This window comes from Macrosteles quadrilineatus, unplaced genomic scaffold, assembly GCF_028750875.1.
Source record: "Macrosteles quadrilineatus isolate MER2022 unplaced genomic scaffold, UCM_ALF_1.0 Scaffold_9__3_contigs__length_116548681, whole genome shotgun sequence".
Classification (NCBI taxonomy): domain Eukaryota; kingdom Metazoa; phylum Arthropoda; class Insecta; order Hemiptera; family Cicadellidae; genus Macrosteles; species Macrosteles quadrilineatus.
In genome coordinates this window covers 57,741,958-57,762,544 of record NW_026542602.1, presented here as the reverse complement: position 1 = coordinate 57,762,544, position 20,587 = coordinate 57,741,958, and the positions used below count along the sequence as shown (strand labels likewise).

Here is a 20,587-nt window from a genome sequence, read left to right as displayed (position 1 = left end):
ATCAGCCTTACTTGACAATCAGATTTCTTCTTCTTCTCCCTCTCACAGTAAAATTTAGGCTGTGATATTTTCCCAAGAGGCTTCGTTGTTCATGTTCACACTCACAGTCTTGTGGTTGCCACCATTAGACTAACCAACCCAAGGGAGTATGTTTTATCATTGATTACACATCTCCCCAAGGTTTTATCTATGTTGCCACAAGTATTTTTATTTTGTTTATTGGGAGATGATTAGATTGGGCATTGACTAAACATTTTATTTGGGAAATGCATGATCAATGGTTTGTGTATGTGGATGGAACAAACTACAGTAGTTATTACAACAAAAAATGGAACACAATGGAATTTAGTAGTTATTAATTGAACCATAGACAAAACATACCCCCTTAGGTTGAACATTATGGGTTGTTAGTCACAGGCATACATCAATATAATATCGTAATTTGTTTCAGTATGTCCAATCTGTTTTCTGTGTATATAATAGCATAGACTAACCATTATATCTATGATAATAGTTAGAAGGTGTATCTTGTATCTACGGGGTATTTGGGTAACGGAAGTATTAGGATGAAGGATATTTCCCCCCAGTAGTCCCCATGAAATATCATGGGGACTACTGGGGGGAAATATCCTAATAAGGAGCAAAGGATAAGATTAGCAAATGGAGTCCAAGTACATTTTATTCTGTGGACCAAACTGTGTTAAAGAAAATTGTGTATGTGTTTGTACTATGATATAAATGGTTATAGTACAACATTTTGATTGAATATCTCTGTCAAAAAGGTCTCATATTGTAAGACCTGGATCCGGGCAAACCCCGGATATATTTATTTTTATATATGTGTCCATCAGCACGATAACTCGAGCAAAAACGATCCGATTTTGATAACATTTGGTATAAACGCGTAAATCTACAATTATTCTAACGAGTTCGCGAACGAGCATGATCGGACTATGGGAACGGGGTTTATGGGGGGTTTTATTGGGTAAAAATAGGTTTTTCCCAACTTTGACCCTAAAAACACAAAATTTCACAATTTCTTTCCAAACTATTTTGTAGAGCTTAAAAAAAAACAAATAATTTAGTATATTGAAGCGTTATTGTGCGCATAATGGATACTCAATTTTCTCTCCAGAGAATTTTCTCTCCAAAAACACACCGTTCAAAAAATGTTGACATATATTTTAATCTCTAATTTCTTCAGGGGATATCTTTTTAAAAGTATATGAAAGTTATTTTTAAAGTATTTTTCCATAAAACAACAATCTTTGCCTGTTTTTCAACAACAGATTTTTTTCTTGTTTCATATCGGTGCATTTGGTTTGTTGGATTTGGATACATCAGATGAAGATTTTTTTATTGTTTCAAATTAAAATTGAATGAAATATGTATTGTCGTAAACAGTATGTTTAACTGTTTATAAGTAATCTTTCGACTCATCATTCTCATGACTTCTCTGCTCATTTTTGGTTTTTTTAATATTTTATCTACATTTATTTTATCTTTGCTCCAAATAGACAAACTCCAAAGGATTTATAATAATAGGCTATATGTATATTCAAAGCAAATTTTTTTTTTATGTTTTGACATTCAAGTATACAAAGCCATTTTTGAAAGGGTGAAAATGCCAGAGCTAGTTTGAAACTATTTTATTTATATGCTCATTCAAATTAAAATTTTGATCTATTTATAGAATTAAAAATGTTTGTGTATTTGCCTTTAGCTCAATAAGCTGTGATTGGTGTTTTAAAGGTGGTAAAATTAAGTTTTTCTTACATTAGGTTCTGACTCACCTAAACTTCCTAAATTTCCAAGTTCTAGGAAGGCAAAAATGTCTAGTTCCTGGGTAGGAGAGGAAATAACTAAATTAGTATTGTGCTGGCAATGTTCCGTATGCTTTTTTTTTACAGAGGGCCAGGCTTACAAGTGACCATGGGATTGCATCGCAGCTGGAATAGCTTATTGTGCTCGGTATGCTGATACAGACTCAATTCATTTATATGTTTACATGCTAGGAATAACTTGTAGCTCTAAAACTTTATTGTATTCATAGACCTACTTGTAAAAAATCTACTCTGATTGTCCCAGGTGCAATTTTTGTAAATTGGCTATTAATTAATTATGCTATTAACAAAATGTGCTTGATTTGTAAAAAATTAAGTGCCAGAACTGTAACCTATTTAATATGTGATTAGTACCAATTTATGCCTATTTATAACATTTTTATCTTCCCAAAAGAGAGGTACCAGAACTCCGTTCAGCCAGGCTCTCCCACAAATAGAGCACTGGTTGACGTCAATATGATATAAAACAATGGCGTTGGTTTCCTTACAAACGTATATAATTCCAAGAATGAAATCAAGTTAGATAAAACAAAATAACTTGTTAGAAATACCGCAACTTTTAAGAACACCTCTGTAAACTATTTATTGTATTTGATTATTAAAGTTTAAATAAATATTTGAGGAAATACCTTATTTTCGTGCAAATTATCCAGTGTCAAGTTTGTCACAGTCACGTACAAAAACAATATTTGTTTAAGAGAAGTACTAAACTATCTCCAACCAACTGTAGTCACCGGCAATTTAAGATAAGAGATTATGTCAGTTGTCTGCCAGCTGTCAACTAGAGTTGAGATGGCTATGAATTACGCTTATGGTATGTAATGTTTACTGTCACTTATTTGAGTACTTAATTATAGTCACTTAGGTAATCATTCACTTAAACAGCAACTTTAAGGTACGTTTTGCTTGAAGCGACAGGTGCGACAGTCGCTCAGCGACTGTCGCCGAGCGGCAGTCGCGGGGTGGTAGACTGTTTTGCTTGGAGCGACATCTTCCTAGCGTCACGAGACGTGGCACCGTCAGTGCACCTAACCTCAAAAGTGCGCACTAAGTATAAAGTCACTAAATAAATTCGATAAATTCACTTAGTAAAACAGGTAAAACTTAACAATAAAGTATTATTTATAGGCCTAGTTATTTGTTATGAGAAACATTGCAAAACTGCCATGTCACAAGCCAAAATGTAATAAAATTACTCAATTTATCCATAAATTGCAGTACACAAGCATAACTTGAATTGGAAATCAGTGTTATAAACAATCTTCTTACAGAGTGAAAATTATATTTTGTTGATTGTATTGTAGATGAAAAAATACCTATATTAAAATAACTTGTAATACAATAACATAATATTAAACGATTAAACTAACCTGATCTCCCGACCTAACCAGCTATTGCCAACCAGACGTTACCTTTATTCTTTGTAGGAGATATGTTTTAAATAATAAAGTGCAGGGTATTTTGCCACTACTTCTAATAAACTGTCGTTTAATTTCCTCACCACTAAAATTTAACTTAATCCTAGGCGTTGTCCGGGTAGCCGACGACGCCATATGGCGAAAATAAAAGGTCGTCGACCTTGTCAAAATGTTATACACTATAAAAACAATCAGAAATGTAAATGTCGCTAAGCGACTGTCGCTCCTGACTGGTCTTGGAGCAGTACCCAGCGACTGCAGCTCGCGGCTCTAGCGACAGTAGCTCCAAGCAAAACAGGACTATGCAAAACCCCTTTGATCAGTGTCCCGGGACTGCCGCTCAGCGACAGTCGCTGCGCGACCGTCGCACCTGTCGCTTCAGGCAAAACGTACCTTTAAGTAACATCGTCTATAAAAATGCAGAGTGAGTTTATGAGTTTAGAATAGTGAGATGGCTTGTGTAGCAAACTATCAGCTGTTTATTTAGTCAGGATCTTTGATTTCTAATTATTGGCCGGAACAGCTGGGTCTATTGTTGTATACTGTATAGGCATTAGCTTCATATTTTAATGCAAGTATGAATGTAAGTGAGTATCAATTCTAGCTTGTCTGAGTAAGATCAGCTGTTTCTTAGCCGGGGGCTATGGTACTTGTTAAAGTACAATAATCAAGGACAAATAATTAGTCCAAACAAATTGGTACAACCCTCATTGCCCTAAAAATTACAGTTCATAAGTTATTGTTATAGCAGATTTTGTGATCTTTCCCATAAAATAGCATAGGTAGTTAATTTCACCGCTTACCCATGGTGAAGATTGCTCAAAAGTCAAATTTTGTTGCTTTATATTTTAGCATATTTTGGGTTAAAAAAGTGGTGGAACAACTAACAGTTTTTTTTTATTTTAACAAATAAACTAATACTACTAGACATATCTGTGTGGTGCTATTAGATAAAATAGGTAAGCTAGTGTTGACAGCTTTGATAAGATAGTGCTGGGATCTTGATGTCTGAGCCTGAGTGAGCAACCATTTTAATTCCTCTCCCTATAGCATATTTTGGAGCATTGTTTTTGTCAAAAAGTTCAAGTTCAATTCTTGGGTATAAATATTCCAAAATTATTATTGAGTTTGAATTTGGGTCCCCCTGAACCCAAAAAGGTGGATTTCAAAGTTTTGTATGTGTGTTGATGTGTACTGAGCTACAGACTACACCTACAGTACAATTTTAATGAAATTTGGTATGCGGGTACTAATCCCTGGTATCACCAGGCTTTTAATATTTTGATAAATTGGTAATTTTTCCATAAAACAGATAAAATCATGGAAAGTTTTGGATTTTTTCCAAAACGGCTATAACAAGTTTGATTAAAATTTAGTGTTATGGTCCTATATTAACTCTAATCAAAATTGTACAATTCCCATTGCTGTAAAAATATGGTTCAAAAGATATTGAAATCTTTGTGATTTTACACATAAAATATCATAGTTTCTCCCACCGCTTAGCCACTGCGGGTTTTTGACACACTACGGGAAAAAGTATGTGTCAGATTGCTGTTACCGTTTATTTGGTTGATAATGGAATCCGAACGATTTTTTTTAGTTAGAGGTTAGGTCTAATAGATACACTTTAGGACACATAACATGACAATAATATTTCATCTTGATATGATATGGCTTCTTCAAAGAGTAATAAGCTTAGATTGAAGATGAATTAAAATTAAATTTTAAGAAGAAATAGCTTCAAGGAATTTTATATCGTGTATTAATTATCCTGTCTCTCAAGTAGACAAGTAAGCTCCGTACCTATCAAATAAACAAAACAAAACATTTTAAGAGTTCTCTTTGACTAGCAAATTTATTTACAAACAATGTAATTAAATAGGTACCTAACTTACGAATTATGGTGCCTTTTCTGATGTGCAAAATATATAGTTATCGATATTCAAGTTTATGGAAATAACTGGTAATTATTTGAAAAATTTGCTTAAATTGATTGTCACCTTACTCTGATGGTAAACACAACGATATCACCTCTGTGTTGTCCCTGGTTTTTATCAGAGAGACAGTTTTTGTTCTTCGCTTTTCATTGGATGTTTAAAACTTTGTAGTTTTATTTTGATGATTGTGGCTCTTTAATACGTTTTGTTGATTTATTGTATTTTAATTGTTCTCTATCTCTAATGTCCTCTTCAGTGGTTCATGAATCAAGTTTCAGTAAGTTGATATTTATTAGGATACTAGTTTGTTCCAAATGTTTTGATAGAAAATTTTTATTTTAGTTAATAATGTGATCTTCCGATTCTGTGTGTACATTCATTATTTTTGTTATTCTATTGTTCATTCTTGTGCAGTAGGAATTTACCGTTGTTATATATAATACGTAAAGGTGATTTCTACAAAACACTACACCTCCGTTAACAATGGACGGATTTTTACAAAAACAATGTGTCAAAATTAAGTTTTTTTTTTTTTGTTTTTTTTTTGTGTAGACACCCACTTTCACCAATTCCTGTAATAAAAGTCCTCGGACTTTGTCCCACAGGCCATCAAAATCCCAATGTATTTCTCATGAAGAACAGATTTTGTTTACTTCAGACAAATGATTTGTATTAATTACAGCTGTTTATAGCTAACACATGATACACACAAGAGTGTTCGTTTTTAGAGTGAGTTTGTTTGATAGCTGGAGTGGAGTGATTGATTACATTATCTTTGAGTTGACTCTTTTAAGTCATCGGAAACTATAACTATTATTCGTTTTGAAATAACGCCTGTAATACTTTGCAATTGCTCGAATTCAATCAACTGGTGAACTAGTTGTCTTGTTTGGTATTAATTTTGACCATTGAGATAAGTAGTACCTGTGGAAATCCAAATTCCATGTTAAAGTGGTACCTAATCATTTTTATGATAATAAACGGTATCAGCATTCTGACACATACTTTCTCCCATAAGTTTGACAACAACCTTTATCATGTGTAAGCGGTGAGAGTAAATATACGGAAATGGGATTTGTACAATATTGTTCAGAATTTAAAGGACTATAACATACTAAATTTTTATCAAAATCGTTCAAGCCAATTTTGGGAAAATCAGATTTTTCTGTTATTTTATGGGGTTTTTATGGGAAAATAACATAATTTACAATAACTTTTGAACCGTAATTTATACAGAAATGGGATTTGTACAATTTTGTTCAGAATATAAAGGACTATAACATACTAAATTTTTATCAAAATCGTTCGGGCCATTTTTGGGAAAATCCTATTTTTCTGCTATTTCATGGGGTTTTATGGGAAAATCCCCATTAAAAATACAAATTTCTAAAAAATGAAAAACTATCAAAATTGTAAGGACCATAACATACTATGTTAAATCAAAACCGGATTTTTGTCTAAAATCCTATTTTTGTTTTTTATGGGGTTTTATGGGAAAATAACATAATTTACCATAACTTTTGAACCGTAATTTTTACAGAAATGGGATTTGAACCATTTTGTTCAGAATTTAAAGGGCTACAACATACTAAATTTGTATCAAAATCGTTCGGGCCATTTTTGAGAAAATCCTATTTTTCTGATTTTTTATGGGTTTTTATGGGAAAATCCCCATTAAAAATCAAAATTTCAAAAAAATGGAAAAAAACCTGGAGATACCATGGATTAGAACCTTCATACCAAATTTCATCGAAATCGGACCACAGGTGTAGTCTCTAGCTCTGTACACATCCAGACACACAGACACACAGACACACACACACACGGACATCATTTCGAAAACCACTTTTTTGGGTCCACTCCAGGGGGACCCAAAACGAATATATCCACTCAAAACTCAAACTCGAAAATTTTGACGAAAACAATACTTTCTCCATACTATGGTATAGGGGGAGAAAGTAAAAATTAACTTTGGTAAGTTGAACTTCCCAGATTGGGCTAATGTCATTTAAAAAAGACTCCTGTCAGTACTTTTATTACAGTAAAAATAGATCAAAATAGAGGGCACAATATAAACATTGTGTTGTATTTAATAATAATTAAATTAAATATAACAACATGTTGTATTTAATAACCACAGGATAAAAATAATTCTTGTGTAACCATCCAAAGCGCTCTTTAACAAGTTTTGAGCCCCTTTTGCAACAGGATGTTGAAAATTTTTGTTGTTAACACCTGATTTCAACAAAGAATCTAATTTTAAACAAACTGGTGTACCTAATTAATATAACAATGTTTTTTAATAAAAAAAATGGCGACATCTGATCCATATAGATGGGAGATCTACTTCAGTATCCAATAGTTAATGTGTGTACATTACATATTTTTGGTTGAGTTTTCGACCACTGGATGACCACTAGTATAAAATATGTAAATGACACAGATGTGTAAAGAAATAAATCAGCTAAATATTGTAATACCAATCTACCACAATTCAATATCTTAAATTGTGATAAGGATTGTGATAAAGTGCTTAATGGTTAGAACACTTATCATGGGCGATGCCCCAAAACAAATTAAATCCTTCCCTGTAGCATTAAACAAGTAATCATTAAACCTAATGTTATTTTAATTGGGAATAAATCAGACGTGTAAAAAAAAATATTTTATAAAAATCTAATTAGACAAATGGAAATTATTCTGCAGGTTTGCTGCGTTGTGGGTATTGTTTAAAACCTGTGTTATGAATTCTGGTGTAAACTTGACTCGAGGTTTATTTTAACTATTTTTACAGCTCTAGCACAAATGTTTTACTGAGAAATGTGTTTGTACAGTTAATAGCTCTTCACTTGTGCTTATTATCCCATGCCCATACCTTATCACAATAGTCACAGTCTACACTATTTGTCAGACAGTCATGTTTAGAGAACAAGCTATTAAACCTTGCCGAATGGAAACCCTATTGCCTAAAAATAAAATGTGAAACAGTAAAGCGAGTTAGGATGTCGAGCACATTGGGTTACTTAAGGATTTTTACTAGGATTTCCCTGAATGGGAGAGTACCTACTCTGGGTACAAGACCATAAGATAACCATAAGATCAAAAATGTCGCATAACACCTGTAACAAATTGGCCACTCATTAAGCAAAATTAAGGATAATCTAGGTATTTTGCTTGGGAAAATGTATAAATGTAAAATTTAATACATTTACATGTAAATGTAATGAATGCTTGGGAAAAATCGTATATTTATAACATCAATATTAGAATCATTGCTGTGTTAATCTAACACTATGGCTGATTAGAAAACTTTCTTAACCTAATATTTGTTTATTCTCCTTTCACCATACATCATACATAATTTGATCAATCATAAAAAATATCATTTAAAACAATTTTGTTGTTTTCAGTCAGATTGGGAAGTGTTCCGGGCGGAGCAAACAAAAAATTTTTGGTCACATTGTTGTCCGGTTTCATCATTGGAGTCATCGCAACATTCATAGTTCTGCAGAACACAAGTTATTTTGCGGAAATGAACACGAGGCCAAATTGGTATGTGCTTAAACTTAATTCTTATTGATAAATTAAAGTATTAAAAGAAACTTAATGGGATATGAATGCATTTCAGCTTCCTTACCTGAGAATAAAAGCCAAAGGAAAAGTTTGGTGGCAGGAAATATTTCCAGGTATGGGTAAAGAAGGGGGGGGGGGTATTAATAATTCCCAACCTAATAGGTGTCAGGAAAAGGGATCTCCTTCAGAGACTAATTCAAGGTAAAATGTATTTTGTATTTTTAGACTATTTAAAAGCCAGGATTATCTTTCAAAACTGTTTAATAATGCACTTTTTTGTACCCACAGTATGTATGATGCCTTCAGAATGCTTTCGTATCAGCTTTCATATAATATTTCGTATTATACGAAAGCAAAACTTGAGGCTAAAACACTGCAAAATTATTTATTCTTTTTCTTGATCAAATAAGTTTATAGTTAGTTTTTTTTTATATTTTGATTTCAAGATTTACTTTTGTTGTTTTATTATTGGGGTTAGTCTCACTAACTATAACCAAGATCGGTTTTTATTTTAATATCTAGAATATTTTGACAGTATTTTTTTTGCCATGCAAGAAGCTTATTTTAAAGATGTACTTGGAATTTAATTCAATCAAACATATAAACTTATTAGAGCCATTAATTAAAATTAGTTTTAACTTAAATCTAACCTTCATTTGATAATTTTGAATAGAGCTATAGCGTAGCCATAGAGTGGTATAACCCAATGCTATTTTGTGTAATAGGATGGACTCTAGAGCCAAATTTGAAGACCCGCACAGCCACGGGGAGTTTGATCCTGGGCCGACTATTAAAGGGAATGTTGGAGAGCATGCATCTAATGAAGACTTCCATAAAGGTTCTGTTTCCGTTGTTACAATACTGTAGTATTAATATTGACAACTAGGTATTAAATACAATTATTAACATAAGAACAACTTCGTATAAAACTCAATTTAATAACTTCATAATGTAAACATATTGAACTGAAAAAAGAAGAAAAACACTGAATTAAACAAACATAGTAACAATTAATTCTGAACATCTGTAAATCCTAATAACATATGTAACAGTGGTCCCCCCTTAAAGTTTTGTGCGCAGCATCTGGTCAATGTTCCATGCCGTCTCCAAGTTCTCAACAGCTTCTAACATAGTAATAAAGATTACCATCTATAATTTCAACTTTTCCCAAGGCCAACTTTTCAGGTTTTTGTAGGTTTTTTTTTAAGATTAGATTATGATGGCAATGCTCCGTGGTATATTTTAAACCGAAGATGAGTTTAGAATGTATGACATGATACTTTTCCTAAGGCCCACTTTTCATGTTTTTGTAGGTTTTTCTCAAAGATTAGATTATGATGGCAACGCTCCATATATTTTAAGCCGAAGATCAGTTTAGAATGGATGACATGATACTTTTCCCAAGGCCCACTTTTCATGTTTTTGTAGGTTTTTCTCAAAGATTAGATTATGATGGCAACGCTCCGTATATTTTAAGCCGAAGATGAGTTTATGGATGACAGTTTTGTGCTCAATATGAGCAAGGGCAGCAGAGCTTTGAATAATCTAAAAGCCACACATTGTCTCTGAATTTAACCAGCGACCTTTGGCTTTCAGGCGAGCACAGACCACCCAGCTTCCTTTCATACACAAATATATGTGTGATAAACTTTTGTTTGGTTAGTTACAATTGCTCAGGTTTTACAAGATTATGAATATTTAATACACAAACAAATGAACGGTAATATTTTTGTCACCAGATGAAGACTTGGTGGCCAAGGAGCTTGAGCGAAGAGTGCGGGTGTTATGTTGGGTCTTGACTTCGCCGTCCAATCATGAGACGAGGGCAAAACATGTCAAAGCTACATGGGGAAAACGGTGCAACATCCTTGTCTTCGTCAGTACTGCTAATGGTAGGAATTGTTAACTATATTTTCTTCTTACTCCCATGGCCATTTGCTATGATTTGATGAAGACTATTCTCAGTACTGTACCTTCTTGGGAAAAATTAGGTACAGTTTCAAAAACTGAAGTAAAAAGGTCAACACTGGTTTCTTTTGTAAGACGGTACAGGCCTAAGGGCGTAAAATCTTTGTACAACAAAAATAACATGATTTTCCATTACAGATACAACACTGGGAGCTATAGCATTGAGCGATAAGGAAGGACATGACTTATTGTGGATTAAGACAAAAGCTGCCTTCACTTACGTCTACCAACATTACAAAGATGCATACGACTGGGTGCTCAAAGCTGATGATGACACGTTAGTTTACCTAAACTGACAAATTTATGTAGTAGACATATATTCAGTTAACGAGAAGCCTAGACTTAGGAGAGTATATCTCAACAGTAGATATGTTAAAGCTGCAATCAATTTTTAAATGGATATGTACATAGTTGAGTTGAGCCAGTGATGGAGTGCAAATTACCGATTTCTCAATCCACAAACTTTTGACTAAGCCAAACTGAAAGAAAAATTTATGTAATTATTGCATTTTATGTCTCATTAATTTTTAAATTATCAAAAGAAAGAGAAGAAATGATATTTTACACTTTAGAACACATACTCATAGTGAGTAATTTATTCAATTATGATAATGAAAAATTGGTTAACAAATGGTCCAAATATACGATGTCTACTTTGGTATCCAAAGGCCCGCAGTATCTTCTAACTAGACCTTATAATCAGTATCTACATTATATCCGGTAGACTCTTGTTGTTATCTGATCTTGCAGTTCTTTTCTCTCCGAGTTTTCAGACCCTTAGTACGATAGAGGAATAAGGAAATCACATGCTAATTTTTTGTTGTGTGACTGTATCGCACCCTTTTCGTCGAGACAACCTCTGACTGGACTCTGAAGATACCCAAGAGGCCTTAAACTTATTCATAATAGTATGAGAATACCGAGGATAATAATGCGGTTCTTTAAAAACCCATTGTAAAAATCGTTACACGCACCCGCCACATCTCAATTATACCACAGCATTATTGTTTTATGGATTATGGATAATCTCTTTGGTTCATTATATTAACAATGAACTGCATTCAAGTATGGTACGTATATTTCCCATAACGTTGTGAAATCTAACTTTTTACTTTGTGAATAACTATTTAAATAATACGCTTTCATGTTGCTTTTTTACAACAGATACGTCGTCGTAGAGAACCTACGCTACTTGTTGTATCACTACAATTCCTCGGACCCAATGTATTTTGGATGTCGCTTCAAACCCTACGTCAAACAAGGCTACATGAGTGGCGGGGCAGGTTAGATCAGGTTTGAACTTGTCTTCTTTTTCTTAGTTTTGAGTGCACGTTTGTAACTGAATTGTAATAAAGAATAACCTCATTTACTCTGCTATGTCTAAGATCAGCACATTTTTTATGTTGAATCGATAACTGCCATAATTGCAATAAACTTGTTCACCTTCAGACTTCTATGGTTCAGACACCAACATTGACTCAAACTCATGCACACATAGGCGCCACAATTTAAACAAACAAGTTGCAAAATGTGTAGTTTAGATTCATAGAAATAACTTAAATGTTCAGACCTATTTTAGTTTGGTTCGAAAAGGATTGGACAGAGATGTAACTCAATAGAGAATACTAGGTGAAACCCGTCGAAATCGACGGTTACTTTTAAGGGTTACATTAATTAATCTAACTGTGATACATTGGGTGAAGTATACGTATTTTGAGCATTTAGCAATAAGTGTAAAAACAATAATGATATTAATTGCATTAGTTGCCAAATTTGGTTGATGATTCAATGAATAAAATATTCCCCATACCATACATCATCGGAGTTATTATTAGTATGTTAAATGGTTTCTCTTCCTTTGGAAGAACCTTATTTAAATAGTATTAAAATCGTATTGGTGGATCTTTTGTAGTTAAACACTTTCGTGATTTCATTAGTGTAATATGATTTTATTTCAAAAGAAAATATTTTTTGGGAAGACATATTCTAACTTCAAAGGGAGGTATATCCGTTACAGTGTAAGTTTGATTTTTCCTTCGTCACGTCGCGTCAGTTCATATCGTACTTCTGTTCCAATGAATAATTTTGGCATAGTTTTGAGAAATTGATTGTGGGGTTACTGTTAAAGCTGGAATTCCTTGACATGGGGGATGTCAGTTAGTTGTCTCAGCCTTATCAATAACATAAAGTTGTCAATATAATCTCTCTACGGAATGTTAGGTGTAGTGGAATACTTAAAGTGAAGTTGGCTTTTGTTCTTTAACTGTTAGTGGCCTCCTAGTTCATATGGTCTTGCAGCTTCATTGGCAACAAATAATGCAAATGACATAGCAATGAGCCATTTCCAAACAGCAACAATACTGTAAATTGTCTGTTACATATATATATTGACGTTTACATATTGTTAATCAACGTATCTTATAAAGGATTATGACTCAATAAGAATAAGACTCAATAAGAATTTATTAACGCCATTAAACTTTTGTATGTGATCTAGTTTAAAAGGAATATGACCTTTCTGTCATGACAGTAGCTGCTTAAATAGTATTTTATCTTTGTACCATATTTTACAGCCAAAATGTCGTGTTATTTTCAATAATGTTACCAACCCAGTGCGCCAAAGTTCGTAGGCCTAATATAGGCAGGTGCAAATAATTTGTCAAGATGGGTACCATTTTAGGCAAGGTTTCTATGTTTGGATTTTATTAGACACGATAAGAGCAGATGTTTCTACATAAATATTTGATATGAGTAGAATATAATAAAATTTAGGCAAAAGTGGTGTAAAAGGCAGACACCAACCCGCACAATAGATATAAGATAGTTCAATAAGAAATTATTTAAGATTTGCTGTGATAAAAGCATTTTCCACTCATTTCGTAATGGAATGTTATATTGCAAAACATGACATGATAAAGAAGAAAATCAGAAAATAACATTGCAAATACTTATTTGGTAGAATTCAGTAACTCCAAATAAATGTGTGTTGTTTGAAATACAATTAAAAAGTGAACCGCTGTTTTATTAAAAAGTATTATTCACATGGCCAAAATGTAAACAACTCTGTGAAGGGATCTTTAAAGGCTTCTGGGGCAGAGTCCTAAGGGATTTTGCTTAGTTTTTCTTTTGATAAGTCATTTACAGACCAGGACCTTTCTTTGGACACCTCTACCAAGTTTCTACGCCCAGCCATTCTCTCAAGTTATCGGGGACAAAGTTTCCAATTAAATATTTAGATTCCCCCATGTTAATCTTATGGGAGAAACTCCAACTTTGTTGGCCCATGGGGCAAAGCCCGAGAATTTTTATTACAGGAATTGGTGAAAGGGGGCGTCTACACAAAAAATACTTTATTTTTGACACGTCGTTTGTAAAAATCCGTCCACTATAAACGGAGGAGTAGTGTTTCGTATAAATCGCCTTCACGTATTATATATAAGGATTATCTTAGTTTAAAAAAAATTAGTATGCACAGCACCCCATAAGTACAAAGTATACAAGTAATTATCTGGGTAGCCGAGGTTATAAAATACCCCCGTCGCAGCAAACCTGACAACTAAGCGAATTTCCATTTGTCTGAATTGATTTTCAATTAAATATATTTAAATGAGTACCTAGGTTTGCTGCTACAAGGAAACTAATAAAGTGTGTTTTTTAGTAAAATATTAATAGGCCAGTCAAATCGTACATAAAAAGAGGCTAAAATCGCAAAGCGTGATGTATTGCTGCATTTTTAATATGTTGTTGGGACCAGTTAGGGTAACTCAAAAGCAAGTTTGCAGCTTCGAGATCCCTGTGCTCCCTTTATAATAAGTAAAATATTTAAAAAATAATGTAATTTTTTTAGTTTTTGGTCCATAACTTATTAATAGTGCATTTTTTATAATACTACTCAAATGTAACAATTAAAGTACATAAAATTTCCAACAATTTAAGCATAGTTCCATTTTTGAGTGTCGAATAGTTTTTGAGCAATGATTTTTTAAATATTACAAATTTTTTAAAGTAATTACCATAATTTACATTTTTCCTGGGTTGGACCCACACAAATTGTGTAGTACCCATATTATGGCAGAACTCTTAAAAACTGCTTTTGTAGTAAATTTTATTGGCTTTCGTTTTATCACAAAGCCAAGTCTGTACCTTTAACACTTTTCTGAAAACTAAACAAATAATAACTTATTAATATCACAATTTTTTTTATTTAATGAGTTGAAATAATGTCCCCCAACCATTAGGTGATAAAAAAACGAAATGAGGAAAAACATATTTAAGGTTAAAAGTTATATTTAAAGATAAATTATGACAAAACATTCTATAGTTAGTATTTTGGCTTTTTGGACACTGAAGGCAAGGTATTAGAAATGTTTCCTGATTCAAACTCATCGGGTAAAGACATATCATCGTCAGGGTCATCTTCATCCTCTTCAATATAGTAGACTCCCCCTTATCCGCACACGTTTTAACCGGACATCAGTTTAACCGGACTACACTCGGCGGAAATGACATCTATTTTATCCCCACCGCAGAAAATGATCAAATATATCGGTCTTGGCACTAAGCCTTACCGTACCACCTCTGGTAATACCTACTTCCTATCAGTAAGTAAAAAAGAAGAATATATGTTAAATTAGGGTTTTATTTATATTAGACTTGTTTTCTTTATGTTAAGTTTTAGATATAGTTTTTGACGCCACATCAACTGATTGCTGATGTACTTTTTCCCGCAGCATCTTTTCCGAGAGCCTGAAAGACAACCTCCTTTTGTTGGGTCAACCTTGTTCACTGGTTAAAAGGACAAGGGCGTCACTTGCAGGATTTTGATTAAAACAAATGGAAAAATGACTTTGTTAAGTTAAAATGGCAAAAGATAAGCTGCATTTTGATCTGCTATTTATATATATAGGGTGAATATTGTTGATTTTGTGCTGTACGGTATTGAAATCGGACCCGGGCCCAGGTCTTACGATGAGTACTACGGTAATAGCTTATTCCCTATATCGAAAATTCGCTAAAACCTTATAATTTTGTTTATTTATATGTCGAAAAATATCATTATTCATACACAGCCGGGACTGATTTACATTTTTGACATGTAAATGTGTGTGTATGTCCATCAGCACATTAAATAGAGTAAAATAGAGTATGATCGAACTAAAGGGAACAGGTTTTATGGGATTCAAATAGGTTTCCCCATTCTCACCCTAAAAAATCCTCCTAGGAAGCTGGAGAAAAGTGCCTAATTGCTTTGCATGGTGGCAACACATTCCACAATGAATTATAAAACCTTCGGTTCCACCTGTTTATAAAGGCAGCAGCCAGCGCTAAGGTAAACTTATAACGCTTACCCAAGATGCAGCTTCCTTCCACTCATTTCGAGCATACCATCAAGTGCAAAAATGGTTAGGATTGAAAAGGATCCCACAGAGTGGGGTTGGTCAAATAGCACAGCAGGATTGGTTCCAGTGACAACCTCATGCAGTCAAGCTCCATCCAACCTTCTGAAACTAATTTCATGTAGGTGCAAAAGGGGATGCACGAGTGCTTGCACATGTCGGAAGGCCGGGCTAAAGTGTTCACCATTACGTACTCCTTGCTCTGCTAAGAATTGCCAAAATTTCACATTACCATTTACAGTATTGAAGAGGATGAAGATGACCCTGACGATAATATGTCTTTACCCGATGAGTTTGAATCAGGAAATATTTCTAATACCTTGCCTTCAGTGTCCAAAAAGCCAAAATACTAATTATAGGATGTTTTGTCATAATTTATCTTTAAATATAACTTTTAACCTTAAATATGTTTTTCCTCATTTCGTTTTTTATCACCTAATGGTTGGGGGACATTATTTCAACTCATTAAATAAAAAAAAATCGTGATATTAATAAGTTATTATTTGTTTTAGTTTTCAGAAAAGTGTTGAAGTTACAGACTTGGCTTTGTGATAAAACGAAAGCCAATAAAATTTACTACAAAAGCAGTTGAGTTCTGCCATAATATGGGTATTACACAATTTGTGTGGGTCCAACCATAGACAATAGAGGAAATATAGACTGTCAAAGAAAGATTTTGCGATCTGCCGCTAGAGCGTTGTCGCCGTTCGATATCGGTTATCGGTATTCTATTCGGTTTCATCGTCGACTACTCGCCAGCTGTTACCAGCACTACCACTCTTGCAAACAAAATGCTTACTATATCGCTATTATCGTCTTCTGCAATCGCGTCAAAATCATGCATCCTCCCCGGTTGTGTAGACATCAACATTGAATGCCGTGGTCCGAAACGTCATCGTCGTCCACGATTGCAGCAAAATAGTGAACATCTTCAGCGGCCGTGTAGACATTATCGTTTTGCGTGATCGTAGAAAAGACGTGATAATTTTTCCCGCGGTCACGAAAACGTCTAGCACGGTCGCGGTTTAAGAACATCTCCCGTGGTCGTGTAGACATCATCATTGTCTTGTCTTGCGCCGTCATGGAATTGTGATTGTTGTCTAGCACGATTGCGGTGAAATCATTAAATTTCCCGACTTTGATATCAAATAAAGACTAAATCCCAACTTTTCAAGACCATTTTGAAATTCAATACTAATACCTGACTTTCCCGTTTTTCCCGACTACTAGACACCCTGGTTAATTAGATTTTACCTTGCAAATATAAAACAAAACCTTCCAATAAACCACTTCCTAAAATTATGGATTAATAAAGAACAACTTTGAATCATTGTAATGAAACTACAAAAGTATAACAAATATATGTTTAAAAAAATACAATAAATGATGACATTTAAATTAATGTACTGCTTAATATTAAATAAGTCAGTAAACTCCAACTCCGGGGAATTCCTCCAAAGTTAGCAACACTACTCCCAACTACCAAGTTGTTATGGAAACGGTCGCTAGCGCTTGATCCTGCAGCGGTGTGCGCCGTAACTACACATTACCCCTAGCGGTCGGCGCCGGAATATACGCTAACCGCATCACAGCTGACAGTCTATATTTATTTCTTTTTGTCTATGGTCCAACCCATGAAAAATGTAAATTATGGTAATTACTTTAAAAAATTTTGTAATATTTAAAAAAACATTGCTCAAAAACTATTCGACACTCAAAAATGGAACTATGCTTAAATTGTTGGAAATTTTATGTATTTTAATTGTTACATTTGAGTATTATTAAGAAAAATGCACTGTTAATAGGTTATAGACCAAAAACTAAAAAAAAACATTAATTTTTTAATATTTTACTTATTACAAAGGGAGCACAGGGATCTCGAAGCTGCAAACTTGGTTTTGAGTTACCCTAACTGGTCCCAACAACATATTAAAAATGCAGCAATACATCACACTTTGCGATTTTATTGTCCAATTTGACTGGCCTATAATAGCTTAGTACAAAATAAATAAGTTTGCCAAGATTGATCAAAATATATCCATAAACAACCAAACTACAACATTTTACAATATGCTCCATAAGAATAACATGGGAATTTTTAATTTAAAATTTTTAAAATTTTCTCCGTTACCAATAACCGTACAAAAATACTTTTATATACTAAATTATTTGTTTTTTTAAGCTCTTTAATAAGGTATAAAGAGAAATTGGGAAACTTTGTGTTTTGAGGGTCAAAAGTGAGAAAAACCAATTTTTACCCCATAAAACCCCCCGTAAAGCCCTGTTCCCATGGTCCGATCATGCTGGTTCGCGAACTCATTCAAGTTTATCCCGCTTTACACCTTTAAACCAAATTTCATCAAAATCGGACAAAAATTACTCAAGTTATCGCGTTCACGGACACATATATATATATATAAATCTATATATATATATATAAAAAAATTTTAACGAATGGTGTTTTTGGCCTCTGGGGACATCAAAATGAAAAAGTAAATCGCTCCCGGGCTTAGGTCTTACCATGCCACCTACGGTAATAGCTACTTCCCTATAGGGAAATTCGCTAAAAGCTCACCTTCAAATCTTAAGGCGGCTGGTTCGATTTCAAATGATCATTTCAAGACGAAATTTGCCATTTTGCTATCGATTGATGATGCTATCTAACAAGAAGTTCAACATTAAATAGTAACCAGACCGATCCCTTACAAAAATAGTTAAAATGGCTAAAGGCATGGATATGCACAAAGTAAGAAAATAAAAATTAACAATCCCTGGGTATCAAAAAGTTAATAGCATCAGTGATATAAATCTTTTTTGATCAATATGTACCAAAGTTATGACATATTTGACAGGTTATGTCCTCAGCAAGGAAGCAGTGCACAGGTTTGTGACCCAAGCAATTCCAAACCCAAAATTATGTAAAGAAGAGGGATCTGGTGCGGAGGATGTGGAGATTGGTATGTTTGTCATTCATAACATCAAAGAATCAAGTATATATTAATAAGTCTAAAATTAGAACTTTATACTGCAAAAAATGATAGGTACATTAGTTGTTATGTTGTGATTGTTTTCGATTGGTCACTCCAATCATCATCAGACCTATATATTTGATTTTTCCATACTTTCTTAACATTTTCTCAATATTGGCCTAATATGTTTCCAAATAAAATATTTTTTTTAAAAAGGGGGCACATGAACTAGCTTTGACGGTTTAAAACTGAATAGGATGTATACTGTATCTTTGTAGGATGTATACTGTACTTTTATTTTAAGCCAAGCAACTGCCTCTACTTCTATATACATTTTTCTAGTACAAAACTACTAAATGTAAAATACAGGATAGTGTCAAGAAAATGTGCCAGTACTGGCGATGGATTCCAGAACAATTAAAGGGTTGTCTACCTCATACACATCATAGTTGTAGACATAGGTTATATTTTTTGTTGCTATTCTACTAATAACTAATATACAAACCCAGGAAAGTGTCTCGAGAATGTAGGAGTGATAGCGATGGATTCCAGAGACCAATACGAGCGAGGAAGGTTCTTCCCTTTCACTCCGGAAAATCATTTGTTCAACCGGTATGACCCGTCGTACTGGTACTACCAATACATTTACTACAACACGACCGATGTGAGTAATGATGAGTGGTAATGTTTAGTTCCTTTATTGTACTTTTTATTCCTAAGATGCTCTTGATCTTATCAGATTTGAAAATGTTATTGGTTTATTTGACATTGATATTTATGCAGGGCCGCTTCAGTAAATGCACTGGGCTGGGATACTTAAAGTTTGTTGTTGGTGAAAGGAAGAAAAACCCCCCCCACCACTTTCTTCACATTTTTGCTAATCATGGTGGACATTTTCTGTAATAATCTCTTAAATGGCATACATTCCATCAGTTTGGCTTGGTTAATCAGTTAGCGTATTTGACAAAAGTCAATAATTTTACATTACCACCTCAATTCAACTACTGTATGTCCATTTCCAAAAAAAAAAAAAAAAAATTGTGACAACTTAAATAAAGTAGGTGGAATGTCATATCAATAGTCAATTGAATTGTTTTCCAATGTAGTAATTTTTTAGGGGTTGAATTGCTGCTCAGATTTGGCCATAACGTTCCACTACATTTCACCGCAGCAGTTGTACGTGATGGACTACATGATCTATCATCTCCGGCCGTATGGTATTCATCATCGAGACGACTTAAACATCTTGCCAGACAAAGCAACACAATGAAGGAAGGCTACATAGGCTGTCCCAGTAATTTTGATAGGTAGTGTTCTGAAGAAAGTCAGTCTTCGGCTTAGGCGGTGTTAATTTTGACTGCAGATACTTTGCCTCCAGTGTCAGTGCTTCAGTTTGTGGTCAACCCAGTGGTATAGTCGCAATTTTTCCAGAGTGGGAACACTCACCATTACCTGAAAAATGACTAACTTAGGATTTAAGTA

General features: G+C 33.8%; 1 protein-coding gene across 1 annotated transcript; it reads left to right on the top strand.

The window, feature by feature from the left end:
* Positions 1-2,626: 2,626 nt before the first annotated feature.
* On the top strand, positions 2,627-20,375 carry LOC129003475 (glycoprotein-N-acetylgalactosamine 3-beta-galactosyltransferase 1-like). Its single transcript, XM_054431771.1, has 9 exons — positions 2,627-2,658; positions 8,610-8,751; positions 9,498-9,610; positions 10,512-10,664; positions 10,879-11,017; positions 11,905-12,023; positions 18,989-19,093; positions 19,615-19,769; positions 20,223-20,375. The coding sequence occupies exons 1-9, from the start codon at positions 2,637-2,639 to the stop codon at positions 20,373-20,375; spliced, it is 1,101 nt and encodes a 366-aa protein (XP_054287746.1). The 5' UTR covers positions 2,627-2,636.
* Positions 20,376-20,587: the final 212 nt, after the last annotated feature.